The sequence below is a fragment of the Apodemus sylvaticus genome, chromosome 19, assembly GCF_947179515.1.
Source record: "Apodemus sylvaticus chromosome 19, mApoSyl1.1, whole genome shotgun sequence".
NCBI lineage: Eukaryota > Metazoa > Chordata > Mammalia > Rodentia > Muridae > Apodemus > Apodemus sylvaticus.
The window spans coordinates 5390773-5404774 of record NC_067490.1 but is presented as its reverse complement, the minus strand read 5'-3'; the positions used below and the strand labels follow the sequence as shown (position 1 = coordinate 5404774).

General features: G+C 55.2%; 1 protein-coding gene across 2 annotated transcripts in view; it reads right to left on the bottom strand.

Annotated features, from left to right (window-relative positions):
- Positions 1-4960: 4960 nt before the first annotated feature.
- Positions 4961-14002, bottom strand: part of Ppard (peroxisome proliferator activated receptor delta) — a 65672-nt gene continuing 56630 nt past the window's right edge. For both annotated transcript variants that reach the window (XM_052163215.1, XM_052163216.1), the window contains 5 exons: positions 11219-11373; positions 9192-9330; positions 7690-7892; positions 7136-7586; positions 4961-6823 (listed from right to left, as the gene is read on the bottom strand). In XM_052163215.1, coding sequence (XP_052019175.1) covers positions 6576-6823; positions 7136-7586; positions 7690-7892; positions 9192-9330; positions 11219-11373 — 1196 coding nt within the window. In that variant the 3' untranslated portion in view covers positions 4961-6575. The remainder of the gene's footprint in view (positions 6824-7135; positions 7587-7689; positions 7893-9191; positions 9331-11218; positions 11374-14002) is intronic.

Below are 14002 nucleotides of genomic sequence, written 5' to 3'. Positions count from 1 at the left end.
GCAGCGAGGGAAGCAGAGAGGCTGGAACCGAGTCAGGAAGTCATCAGGACTGGGTGTGCCAACCATTGGGAGGGCACCAAGATATGGTTGGGGAGACGAGGACCAGAGAGAGAGTAGCAGCCCAGCCCCTGCTTACAATCACAAGCCCCAACTTGGTCTGGACTGCCGCTCTCCTGACCTTCCCCAACCCTGTGCAGGAAGGGAGCCCCGGGATCTCTCGTAGTAAACATCCTTTTGAGGTTTTTGGCCTTTTACCCAGTCTGTCTTTCTTCCAGATTAGAAAACCTGCAAGTCTCAGTCTGTACACTTCTTCTGCCCAATCCCTTCTTCTGCCCAAACCTCAGCTCTCCAGGAGAATGGCTGGCCTCCGGGTATTGGCAAATGAGTTTGTGCTAAAGTGTGAACGTCTGATAGAAAGCCCTGTCAGGCAAACAGAACCCGGACACAAATCAGGAGAGAAAGAAGGCAAGCGGGGCAGAACTGAGCTAGCCCCAGACTGGCTGGGTAACTGTGGCGTGTTCCTTCCCACTCTAGGCTCTTTCTCCTCTGGGGCAAGGAAGTCCTTCTTCCCAGATGTACCCAAAAATCTTAAGGGACTCACTCAGCTTGCAAAAGCCAGATTGGTAAATGAAGAATATATCTAAAAAAAAAAAAGTAAAAAGTAAAAAAAAAAAAATAGCCAGATTGAACCCCAAGTAATTTTACTCCATTGCTTCCCTGAGACCCAGACCCATCCTGTACCTCTATGGTTGCTGGGGACAGGGGTCACTGTCCCTGATATAGCTGTTGTCCCCAGACTATAGTGTCCATCCCAGTTGCGGCCGTGGTGGGACGCCGGCAGGAATGTTCAGGTGGACCCTTCATCCCACAAACTCTGAGGAGGGAAGGAGCCTCAGACAGCTGCCGCCCCCATCTCAGGCCCGAGGGAAGGGTGTGGGACTCCAGGGATGTGGGCAGGGTACGAGGCATTTGGTGTCTTTAGGTAAATATTGAAAGACGCCAAGGATTTTGGAAAGTGGGGTGACCTCTGGCTTGGGACCCAGAACTGAGGGCATGCATGAGTGAAGCGCCTGCTGGGAACCTCTGCTGTGTGAGGTGTGGCGAGTCAGTAGATCTAAGAATAGCGTTCATGCTGGGCCGCTCCAGGAAGCCCTGGGGACCTGGCTCCTCATCCTGGTGACTGGCCAGGTGTCTTCTTATCAATGCAGAGTTTGCTATGCGGGTCACAAATAATTAGACTCTTACCAGTGCCCCAGGCGCCGTTCAATCTGAACACTCTAAGTGGATAGCCAGTTAGTCTCTCTGGAGTGAATCACAGCAAGACTTTGGTCAGGGGTTTAACCAGGACTGACCCTGAGAATGTGTTGGTTCCCCCATCGAGAAACACCTACAGCATGGGAGTCAGTGGGAGCCACTGTCTCTGTGACCCTTGAGAGGGACCTCAGGTAGATGAGGTCCCTTGAGCCCCATCAAGAAATTAACAGGAAAGGACAAAGAAGAGGGTGACCCTCCCTCACCAGAATTCCCTGTCTTGATGAGTCCCTCCTCATGACAGATTCTGAGGATAACAGTGCCCAGGGTGGGGTGCCACCCGGTGGCACACTGGTCCTACGGTGCCCACTCCTTCCCTGGGGGAGATGCCAAGCAGCCCTGCTGGGAGCAGAGACACTGGTGTCCGACGGGTTTCCTCCATGGGGGACCGGGGCTTCCTGGAGATTCTGGGAGATTGTACTGGCTAGTTTCATGTGTCAACTTGACACAGGCTGGAGTTATCACAGAGAAAGGAGCTTCAGTTGGGGAAATGCCTCCATGAGATCCAGCTGTGGGGCATTTTCTCAATTAGTGATCAAGTCGGGAGGGCCCCTTGTGGGTAGTGCCATCCCTGGGCTGGTAGTCTTGGGTTCTATAAGAGAGCAGGCTGAGCAAGCCAGGGGAAGCAAGCCAGTAATAAACATCCCTCCATGGCCTCTGCATCAGCTCCTGCTTCCTGACCTGCTTGAGTTCCAGTCCTGACTTCCTTTTGTGATGAACAGCAATGCAAAAGTGTAAGCTGAATAAACCCTTTCCTCCCCAACTTGTTTCTTGGTCCTGATGTTTGTGCAGGAATAGAAACCCTAAGACAAATTGGTACCAGCGTGGTGGGGTATTCCTGTGACAACCTGACCATGTTTTGGGGAGGACTGTGGAAGGACTTTGGAACTTTGAGCTAGAAAAGCCATTAGAATATTAAGAGCTTGGTGGAAAGTTCTGTAGGAGCTTGGAAGACAATGTTAAGAACAGTGCAAAAGATGGAGGCCTGGCTTGTGAAATTTCAGAGGGAAGATTAAAGACTCTTACAGTGGCCATGTTTTGATTGTGAAGATTCTGTGGTTTTGGTTAGCTGGGGCTGAAGAATCAGCTGTGAGTAACAAGATACCAGAACCACTAAAGCAAACCTTTGTGTTACTGGGACTATTAATGCTGGTTACCTGGAGCTAAGAATTAGCGGTGATTAAGAAGAGACCAGCATCACTGAGATGAAATCTTCTTGGAAGTGTTTTCTGAGAGCACAGAGAGTGTGTTCCAGAGATAGCCACAGTTGTGTTTTGTGCTGTGGCTGGACTTGGTACTGTGTAAGAGTCAGCCAGCTGGTACTGGTTTTGAAGGCTTGAAGGGGTCATGAAGAGCAGCTGAGGCTCTTGGCACAGTGAGAGGCCATGGAAGGCCATTGGTGAAGGTGCAGCCTCAGTTGCAATTGATGGCCCAGGACTTGAAGGTGTCATGCATAGGAGCAGAGGCTTGTCACCATGAAGAGAGCCTATGAGAGGCTATTGGTGAAGCCTAATTACAGTGGAAGATAGCAGTGTTTTGGAGATGCCAGTACCATGTGATGACCACCAAGAACAGCAGCAGCAGTGGAGTACAGGCAGCTGGAGCCTAGAAGACAAGCTGTGTGCTACAAAGGGCAGAGCTGGAGAACTGACCCAAACCCTTGGAGGGGCCCAGAAGATTGTGAGTTGGATCCCAGACATTGAACCATTGGAGTTTGAGTTTTACTTTTGGTTGTGACTGTTTGTTTCCCTGATATGTTTCCCTCTTGAAGGAAGAAAGTATTTTCGTGGAGCCCACAGTTGAGAGGCTTTGGATTTTAAAGATATTGGGCATTTTAAGGTGAGTGAACTTTTAATATGTAAAGACTGTGGGACTTTTAAAGTAATTTAGATCTTGGGGATGAATAAGAAAGTAAGGGTTGAGGCTTAATAGTGATGTGTTTGTGTGTCAAGTTGACAAGGGGTCAATTGTACTGGCTAGTTTCATGTGTCAACTTGACACAGGCTGGAGTTATCACAGAGAAAGGAGCTTCAGTTGGGGAAGTGCCTCCATGAGATCCAGTTGTGGGGCATTTTCTCAATTAGTGATCAAGGGGGGAGGACCTCTTGTGGGTGGTGCCATCGCTGGGCTGGTATTCTTGGGTTCTATAAGAGAACAGGCTGAGCAAGCCAGGGGAATCAAGCCAGTAAGAAACATCCCTCCATGGCCTCTGCATCAGCTCCTGCTTCCTGACCTGCTTGAGTTCCAGTTCTGACTTCCTTTAGTGATGAACTGCAACATGAAAGGTAAGCTCAATAAACCCTTTCCTCCCCAACTTGCTTCTTGTTCCTGATGTTTGTGCAGGAATAGAAACCCTGACTAAGACAGAGGTGGTCAGGGATTTTCCTCCTTGAGGTAAACAGTCTGCTGTGTGCATTCTCCTGGGAACCTGTGCTCCACTGGGGTGGTGGAGAGGACGCAGTGAGGCCATGGCTGAAAGAAGCTGGGCACTCAAGGGGGAAGGCGAGAGGGGGGCTCCCAGCAGGGGTAGAAGCAAGGCGGGGCAGGAGGTCTGATGTGAGCTGGGCCAAGGGGCCTCTGGGTCCTTGGTCCCGCGTCTCTGCACTATGTGCCTGGATGGATGCTGAAGGGAAGGACCACGACCTCTAAGCTGACCTCTAAGATCTGACTCCCACTGGGCTCCTGTAAGCCAGCAACGATGGACGGACAGACAGACGGGTCTGGACAGAGCTGGACCACTCTGCTCAGTGTGGGAGACAGGCAAAAGCCAGCAGATCCAATGAGAATTCAGGTAAAAATGCACGTTTTAGAAATGATTAAGACTGGAACAAGATCTCACTATACAGCCCTGGTTGGCCTTCATGTCACAGAGATCTAACCTGCTTTTGCCTTCTGAGTCCTGGGATTAAAGGCCTAGGTCACTGCACCCAGTTCTGGCTGCTCTTGGAGAGGTCTCAGGCTCCAACTGTTTGTAACTCCAGGTCCAGGGGATCTGACGCCCCCTTCTGGCCTCCGAGGACACCAGAGATACAAATGGTGAGCAGGACATGCAGACAAAACACCCACATGGTAAAGATTAAAACTAAATACTTCCAGGGGGCTGCAGAGATGGCTCACTGACTGATCTTCCAGAGGTCCCGAGTTCAATTCCCAGCAATCACAAGGATCCGATGCCCTCTTCTGATGTTTCTGAAGAGTGTGACTGTGCACTCACATACAAAAAATAAATCTTAAAAACAAAAAAAAAACCTCCAAAAAACTATTTCTAAAAATGGGCCAGCAAGATGGCTCTGTGGGTGACGGCATTCGCCGCTGAGCCTGGTAACTTTAGCTCAGTCCCTAGGACACACATGGCAGGAGGTGAGGACAGAACTCCAGCGAGTGGCCCTGTGAACACACGCCCTGGCCAGACCTCAGACTGCGGAACTCCTCCTCCTTGTTCCAGGAAATGAAGGAGAGGGAAGCTGGGTCTTTTGGAACATGGCCAACTGATTTAAATGCCACAGACCGCTCAGGGCCTCTAAGGGTCCTTCCTCCCCGAGGGGCCTTGAGAACAGACCCAGGCCAGCACCAGGAGCCCTGACTACAGAAGAGGTGTCCCCTTCGGCCTTAGACTGGCACAAGAACTCAGGTAGCTTCAAGTCAACTCTTAAATACTTAATTCCCATTTATTTAAAGTTCTGTCAGTCTGTATACACTATTTATATTAAAAACACAGGAAGCTGGGGCTCCTAGCAAAAATATACATTTCAGTTTTGGAGACTTCAGACCCTGAGAGGAGCTGCATCCTCAGCACCAGAACTGGGGGCGGGGCAGGGCGAGGGGCAGGGCACGGGCGAGGGGCGGGGCAGGGTATGCAGCTCCATTCACAGCCTGGGCCCCACAGGGAACACCCCAAGACCTGATCAGTAGAGGTGGACGACAGGGAGTGTGCTAGCAGGGAATAATCTGGCAGCAGCCCACTGCACTGCAGGAACCGACACTGGGCTGGTCACCTCTCCAAGCCACAAAGGCCCAGACAGGGACCTTGAAGGTCAGGCGTCCAATGCTTTTCTCAGAGAGGCTGGCTGGTGGCTCCCTGTGGGCCTAGCCAGGATCTGCTGGGCTGGGCTCCGCCCTTGGTCTTAGGAGAGCCTGGAGGGGGCTGGGCAGAGTATGGGAGCACGCACAAGACACTTGAATCAGCAGCTGGGAGCTGGTGACCAGCCAGGCATAAAAAGAGAGAAGGCGGCAGAGCTGCAGGAGAGGGGACAGGGTCTGAGGAGCCCGGGCAGCTCTGCACGTGAGCTGGCGGGGTGACCTGGCAGGATACCCCTGCCTGCTCACAGATCACCAATCCTAGGGCCACAGCTGTACCCTAGTGGCCTTGGGGAGGGCATGGTAGGGGCTCTGTGGCGGCTGAGAGGCGAGCCAGGGTCATGGCTTCACCGAGGCAGCTGCAGGGGCAGGTGTGCCAGCATCTCCCAGGAGAATTAGGAACAGCTATGGTCCAATTTCTGGTACTGGGTTCTGTCAGTCTGGATGCCACTACAGGCAGAGGAGGGGTGCTGATGGAGGGCCTCCCCACTCGCTGTCGAGTTTCTAACCCTGGGACCTAAGTGTGCTGCTGCTTCTGGCCAGCCTCTACCCCCTCCTTACAGTGGAGCTGTTGGACCTCATCTGGAGAGGACATCTCCAAGGCGGCACAAGGGCCGTCAGTGACAGCGGTCTGGAGCACTGGCAGGAGGAGAGGAGGGGGTCAGAGTGAGAGCAGAGTGCCTGGCGTTGAGACAGCCCCGGAACATGGCTCCAGGCCTGCTCACTGCAGGAGGCAGGAAGAGCCTGTGATGGTGACCACAGGCTGGGACAGCGGTCAGGCCAGGCCAGGCTTCTTGGAAAGCTGGGCCCCGAGAGAGTGTAGTGTTTCTTTGGATGGCTCGTGTCTTTGAAGAGGAGACAGGAGAGGCAGGGCTGGGCCAGTGTCCACCCCACTGCTTCTGGGCTGCAACAGGCTCTCTGATCTGACAGGAATCGGACTGATGTGGGGACAGAGGGAGGAGGGGGATTCTAGGGAAGGCGAGGCGGGGGAGCACGGGTGCTGGGGAGACAGCAAGACAAGACAGGAAGTGCTGGGGAGAAACGGGCCGGGGGCAGAGAGGAGTCTGGGCCACACGTCTGGAGTGTTGTGAGCAGGCTCGAGCTGCTTGGGCCTGTGGGCTGGTCCTCTGTCTGCACAGTCCGTGGCTGGGCCCAGCGGAGCCCGTGGGGAGGCCTGGGCTGCGGCCTTAGTACATGTCCTTGTAGATTTCCTGGAGCAGGGGGTGCAGCAAGGTCTCACTCTCCGTCTTCTTCAGCCACTGCATCATCTGGGCATGCTCAGTGACCAGCTGCCGCAGGTCGGCCATCTTCTGCAGCAGCTTGGGGAAGAGGTACTGGCTGTCGGGGTGGTTGACCTGCAGATGGAATTCGAGCGCCCGCAGGATGGTGTCCTGGATGGCTTCTACCTGGGGCACGTTCATGAGGCCTGGCCGGTCTGTGGGGACACGGGGTATGAGTAGCACCTCAGGGCAGGGACCGCCTTGCCTTGCTCTGTGGCTAGCCCCACCCCTGGGCACTCTATCCATCCTCAGGCCTGAGGTGAGTGCCACGTCCCGTGGGGGAGCTGGCTTACTTGTGTATTATACTGGACTAGAAAAATGTGAAATACCGAAATTTCTCCACCACCCACAAATAACATAATGGTGCATTTCTCCCCCCTGCCCCCTCTCCCCCGAAGGTTCTACACACGCTCTGTGCTCTGCTGAGGTCAGATTTGGTCCCTGGCAGCGAGGCCCCGCCCCCTCACCTCCGCACAGAATGATGGCCGCGATGAAAAGCGCCAGGTCACTGTCATCCAGCTCCAGCGCATTGAACTTGACCGCAAACTCGAACTTGGGCTCAATGATGTCACTGAAAGGCTTGCGGAGACTGCGCAGGAACTCGTGGGTGACGAAGCCACTGCCATTGGCCACCAACAGCCCGTCTTTGTTGACGATGGAGGCCAGCATGGCGAAGATGGCCTCGTGCACGCCGTACTTGAGGAGGGTCACCTGGTCGTTGAGGAAGAGGCTGCTGAAGCTGGGGATGTTCTTGGCGAACTCGGTGAGCTCGCGGACCGTCTCCACCGTGGTGGACTGGCAGCGGTAGAACACGTGCACGCTGATCTCGTTGTAGGGCGGCAGCCCGTTCACCAGCTGCTTCCACACCAGGCCCTTCTCCGCCTGCCACAGTGTCTCGATGTCGTGGATGACAAAGGGCTGAAAACCAGGCCCGTCAGAGGCCAGGCCCGGGAAGGACAGGGACCCCGCCCTCGTGTCCCCTGAACCCCACCTCACGGCTGGGCTGGCCAGTGGCACTCACTGCGTTGTGGCTGGACTTGCCGGTGAGGATGCTCCGGGCCTTCTTTTTGGTCATGTTGAAGTTTTTCAGGTAGGCGTTGTAGATGTGCTTGGAGAAGGCCTTCAGGTCGGCCAGCTGCGGGTTCTGCTGACACCCCTCGCTGGCCGTCAGCCCCGCCACCAGCTTCCTCTTCTCGGCCTCGGGCATCCGCCCAAAGCGGATAGCTGCATAGGGGGTGAGGGCGAGTCATGGGGAGCCGGCCAGGGCCAGCCCCTCTCCTTCCCCGGCTCCTCTCAGGTGTGGAGGTGAAGGGGACCATCCCGAGCAGCCAGGGCCCCCACAGGCCCCATATCAGTGAGGGAGTAATGTGAGGTCGCCCAGCGCCCAGCTCCCGGAGAGCCTTTGCTCACGTGGCTGGGGGCTGGCCCGGCATGGCAGCCAGAAAGAGCCTACGGTGAGGTGACCAGGGCCCCCAGGGTCCCTCACCCTTCTATTACAGGGTCAGGGAGAACCGAGACCCGATTTTTGGTTTTTCCCGAGACAGGGTTTCTCTGTGTAGCCCTGGCTGTCCTGGAACTCACTCTGTAGACCAGGCTGGCCTTGAACTCAGAAATCCTCCTGCCTCTGCCTCCTGGGTGCTGGGATTACAGGCGTGAATCACCACCACACGGCTGAGAATGGAGATCCTTAACACTTACTACAACAATGAGGGGCATTCGCTATAAGCAGGCAGAAGCCAGAGGCATGGACTGCAGAACCTGAGGCCGCGGAACTCAAGTGAGACAGTTGGGGGTGAGGAACAAACAGAGGAGAATCCCAACACGCACACGCGTGTGCACACACACACACACACACACACACACTACAGTCTAAGTAGCGAAGCAGGCCCTGCCTTCTGTCTGAGAAAGCATGAAGAAGGTTGTTTGCCTCGAGGCTTCCTAGGGCCCCTGTGACCCAGCGATGGTGCAGTACCAGCCCCAGCCGATACAGAGGAGCGGCCTCGTCGGAACCCACCCTTAGGAGGGGCCGGAGGTGCCCTGCGGCCAGCCACCCTGGGGTAAGCAGGAGGCTCCCTGTTCTCTGGAAGCCTGAGGCAAGGATGGCCCCTGGGAGCCTCTGACCACGGAGAAATTCCTGACTGGGTCCTGGCTCCTGCCCACCCTCAGCAAGTCAGGACTGGGGAAAGCCCTGGCCTGGGCTTTGCCTGATCCGTCAGGCTCAAGTGTGGGCGCGGGGTTGGCAATGCCATCCCTGCTGGGTTTGTCACTCGAAGCTGAACGGGGTGAGCCACAGGCATAGAGCGCTAGCTGGTGCTGGCCCAGGCCTGTGACCTGGCGTCCGTATTAGCTATCCACAGCAAGTGAACACTCATCCGTGCCAGGCGCAGGTGCTGGGTGCCCTCTGCCAGCATGGGGCCCTGAGTTAGCGGTGCTGCGCATGCGCCCTCTGGGGCACCGAGTTAGCCATGCTGCGCATGCGCTCTCTGGGACCCTGAGTCAGCCACGCCGCGCAGGCGCCCTCACCGTTGTGTGACATGCCGAGCGCCAGGCACTTCTGGAAGCGGCAGTACTGACACTTGTTGCGGTTCTTCTTCTGGATCTTGCAGATCCGATCGCACTTCTCATACTCGAGCTTCATGCGGATGGTGCGGCGGAAGAAGCCCTGCGGGACCAAGGGCGTTAGGAACCTGAGCTGCCCCGGGGCCCAGTGGCACGCAAGGATGCAAAAAGGCTGAATGAAACTGGGCGTGATGAGGACATCATTGATGCTGTGCATTTATGTTTGTGTGAGGGGTATCAGAAGCCCTGAAATGGGGTAACAGATGATTTGGAGCAGCCGTGTAGGTACTGGGAATTGAACCTGGGTCCTCTGGAAGCCTTCAGACACACCAGAAAAGGGCATCAGATCATGGTACATATGGTGTGAGCCACCATGTGGTTGCTGGGATTTGAACTCAGGACCTTTGGAAGAGCAGTCAGTGCTCTTAACCACTGAGCCATCTCTCCAGCACACCCCCAAAATTTAAGGGCTGGGTATACTGGTACAGCTCATGGGAGACAGGATTTTTGTGAGTTTGAGGCTATCTGGTTTACATAGTGAGTCCCAGGATGGCCAGGGCTAACCAGTAAAACCCTGTCTCAGCAAAACAAACAAAACTAGTAATCATTTAAAATTATAACCCTTTTTTAACAAGAGTTTGGGTTTTTTTAAATAGTTGATTACTTACTTACGTTTGGTGTGTGTGGGGTGTGCATGTGAAGGTCAGCAGACAAGAAGGGAAGCCTCTGCTCCCCCTTTCCCTGTCGGTTCTTGGAAACGGAACTCAGGTATCAGGCTCGGCAGCATGTCTACATTGAGTCATCTTTCCAACCTAACTTTGGGCGGGTCTTTACTCCAACCTCCCAATCACTAGGACTATGGTGCTCAGCACCATACTCAGTTCTGTGGTGATGTGCCTCAAATCAAGGGCTTCACAGGCAGGCAAGCACATGCCTTACCCACATGGTGATCTGAAGATAAACTTACTGTATGTGCCTGTATGTGGGTGCATGTGCGACAGTATGTGGGTGCACGTGTGCCTGTATGTGGGTGCATGTGCAACAGTATGTGGGTGCACGTGTGCCTGTATATGGGTGCACGTGTGCCTGTATGTGGGCGCACGTGTGACAGTATGTGGGCGCACGTGAGCCTGTATGTGGGCGCACGTGAGCCTGTATGTGGGCGCACGTGAGCCTGTATGTGGGCGCACGTGTGCCTGTATGTGGGCGCACGTGTGCCTGTATGTGGGTGCACGTGTGCCTGTATGTGGGTGCATGTGCAACAGTATGTGGGCGCACGTGTGCCTGTATGTGGGTGCATGTGCAACAGTATGTGGGCGCACATGTGCCTGTATGTGGGCGCACGTGTGCCTGTATGTGGGCGCACGTGTGCCTGTATGTGGGCACACGTGTGCCTGTATGTGGGCACACGTGTGCCTGTATGTGGGCGCACGTGAGCCTGTATGTGGGGGCACGTGAGCCTGTATGTGGGGGCACGTGAGCCTGTATGTGGGGGCATGCATGCTGAGTGTAGGTAACTGCAGGCCAGAAGAGGACTGGAACTGGGGTCACAGGAGATTGTGAACCCAGCACACATCAAACTCGGATCGTCTGGAAGAGCAACAAGAGCTCTTAAGCACTGAGCCGCCGCTGTCCGCCCCTTCAGATGACACTTGTATAAAATAATTTGTGAAATTCTGATGGTGTGCCATCAGAACATTCTAGAAACATCACTCTCTCGTCAAAGATCCTCTGAAGACCCAAGGCCCTGGAAACTGACTCAATAGACACTCGGCCCACGGTTCACTCTTTCCTGTCTGCCTGCTGGAGCCCCTCCCCCTGAGCCGGCCGTCCACAGCGTGGACGCTGAGTGGATAGCTAGCTCAGCAGGCAGATGTCCATTTGGACGCCTGCTTTATCTTCTCTCGGATGACCCAGAGCTCAGGTCTCTAAGGAAGCAGGGCTTTGCTGGGGGTATTTTCAGGCAGACCCCTGTGCCCCTCAGTCCGTACCTTGCACCCCTCGCACGCATGGACCCCGTAGTGGAAGCCCGAGGCCTTGTCCCCGCACACCCGGCACTCCATGTTGAGGCTGCCACCCGAGGCCCCGTCACAGCCCATCTGCAGCTGGTCCAGCAGGGAGGATGGAGAGGGATTCTGGGAGAGGTCTGTGGACACAGGACAGGGCAGTTAGACAATCAGCTACCAGGTCTGCCTACGAGCCAGGTGTAAGGAAGAGCTGCAGCCCAGAGCTCAGCCAGCCATGAGCTGTGTGACTGGGGAAACACTTCAGGGCCCGGGAGAGGAGCCCGGAGCACGGGTCGAGGGCGGCCCTGTGAGGAAGATGGAACCTGATTGCCAGCAAGTGTGACCTAGGCAGGCAGCTGCTGCTTACGGCCTCCCTGACTGGGAGAGGAGGGGCCGGGTGGGCTTTGGGTAAACAGCATCTTCAGTGGGTCCTGGACGGTGGCGGGGTGGAGTGTGTCTGTTGGGAGCTGTGGGGGTGTGGAGCTCTGCCCAGCTGGCCCCGTCCCAGGGGTCCTGCTGAGGGGAGCATGGCTGTAGCACCAGCTTGCCCTGTTCTATTGCGCGCACCGAGGCTTGGGCTGAGGTTTCAATGCTGGCGAGGACAGTGGGAGCCTGTGGCTGCACTGTCACAGGGATGGACCTGCTGTCATACAACTGTCAAGATGCCAGAGCCTCTTCTGAGTCTACTTTGAGATTTAGGGAGGAGACAAGGGATGAGACTGCCTTGGGCCTCAGTCACCTAGCTCCTCGGTACTGCCCATCCATCTGTTTGCTGGCCTTCCTTAGAGTCTGGGCTCGCTCCTGGGACTCACTCACTTCCTCAGAGATGGGCACTCAGTCTAGGGACAGGCAGTCAAGCAGGAGAAAGGCCCCAGCCGTGTGACCTCAGGATGCAGGAGACCATAGGATGTAGCCATCCCGGATGCTAAAGTTTGGGTGTGTTACATAAGGCTGCAAGTGGCCTACTACGCTAGTTCACAACGACTGTTATTCTAGAGGTATAAATCCCCCCTCCCCTCCCTCCCCCCAGTGAGGAGAGCTGATCCCCTCATCTCCTCTGGCAGGCTGTCCTGGAAGGTAAGCAGCTTTGGACTTCTTGGCAGTCTCACCCTCTGACGTGGGTGGGGTCTGTGTGTGCACAGGCTGAGAAGGTGTGGGTGCCGAGCTCACAGAAGCACACAGTTCCCAGGGGGTCTGCATTCTCCACAGCGAGCTCTTTTTTTCTGTATGTAGGGCCAGGAACTCCACACAGCCTCCCCTCTCCCCACATCCATGGCTGTCCTGGTGTGCGCTCTGGCTTAGAGGTAGGGTGGGGGTGTCTCTAGACCTCCAGAACCCTGTAATTAACCAAGATAACCAGATCCTGACAGTGTCATGTGAGTCTGTGTACTGAGCGGACAGAAATGGTGTCTGGGTGGCTTCTTCCTGGCTGACCACGTGGCTTGAGGATTTGTCCTCATACCATGACGTCACACCCACGAGAAGGGCCCGGCAGGCACAGGTCCTGGAGGTGAAGGTCCTGCGCCTCCCTTACATCCTGATCAGGGTGTGGCCGATCGGTGATGGATCCAGTGGGTGTTGAGATTCTATGAGACCGTTCTTCACACAGAACACTGCCTGAGCTCCTCAGGCCGAGGGTGCGAGAGGCTGGGCTTGCTGTGTGGACACTGCCTGCCTGTGTGGACACTGTCTGCCTGTGTGGACATTGCCTCCTCTTTTCTCTATTTTTCCTTCCTGATTTTTCTCTTTACTTTTTTTTTGAGACAAGAGCTCCGGTGACCCAGGCTAGTTTTGAACTCACTATGTGGGTGAGGACAGCCTTGAACATGTGTATGCGTGTGCGTGTGTCTGTGTAACACCTCACCTGGCTTTCACTGGGTTTTTTGAGCCGTGGTTTACCACCAGACTGGAGGCCTGCCTGGCCTGGCCGACTGAGCAGTGGGCCTAGAGAGCCTCCTGTCTCCAAACCCAGCACTGGGGATGCAAGTCAGACTGACACGCCCAGACTTAGTTTCGATTCCAAAGTATTTACTTTCTTTTTTCTTTAGATCTATGTGCATGTGTGCTCTGTGCACCTCATGCATGCAGTGCCTGAGGAAACCAGAAGAGGACAGCGGATTACCTGAACTGGAGTCACAGATAGTTGTGAGCCACCATGTGGGTGCTGGCACCAAATCTAGTTCCTCTAGAGGAGCAGCAGGTGATGCTAACTGTGGGACCGTCTCTCTAGCCCCCGGTTTTAGTTTTTAAAATTGCGTTTTAATTCATGTATTTTGTGTGTGCACATGTAGGGGCCAGAGGACAGCTTCCAGAAGATTGTTCTCTCCTTCTGCTCCGTGGGTCCCAGGGATCGAACCCAGCTAGCCAAGCTTGGCAGCAAGCGCCTTCGCCCTATGAGCCACCCCCCACCCCCGCCCCCATCCCGCGGCCCAGCCTGGCTCTTCTGTGCCTGCCAAGCATCTGAGCGCAGCTGCTGGGGACATATGCAGTCATTCCCACCCATGGCCTGGAAGCTATGTCTGCCTCCTTAGCCTCCCAAGAGCTGCGACCACACCCAAGGCCTACAGCATGGGAGGGGAACATGCTACGTCGGAGCCCCATCCTCAGCCTCTTTCCATTCCTTGACTCATGGCCTTAATACTGTAGCCCAGGCTGGCCTGTAACTCAGCCTCCTGAGAGGCAATAAAGGCATATTGTCCCAGGCCTGGCTATAGCATAGATTCTGAATGTTCCACAAAGGCCCTGATGTTAAAAGCTTGTGGTGTTGAT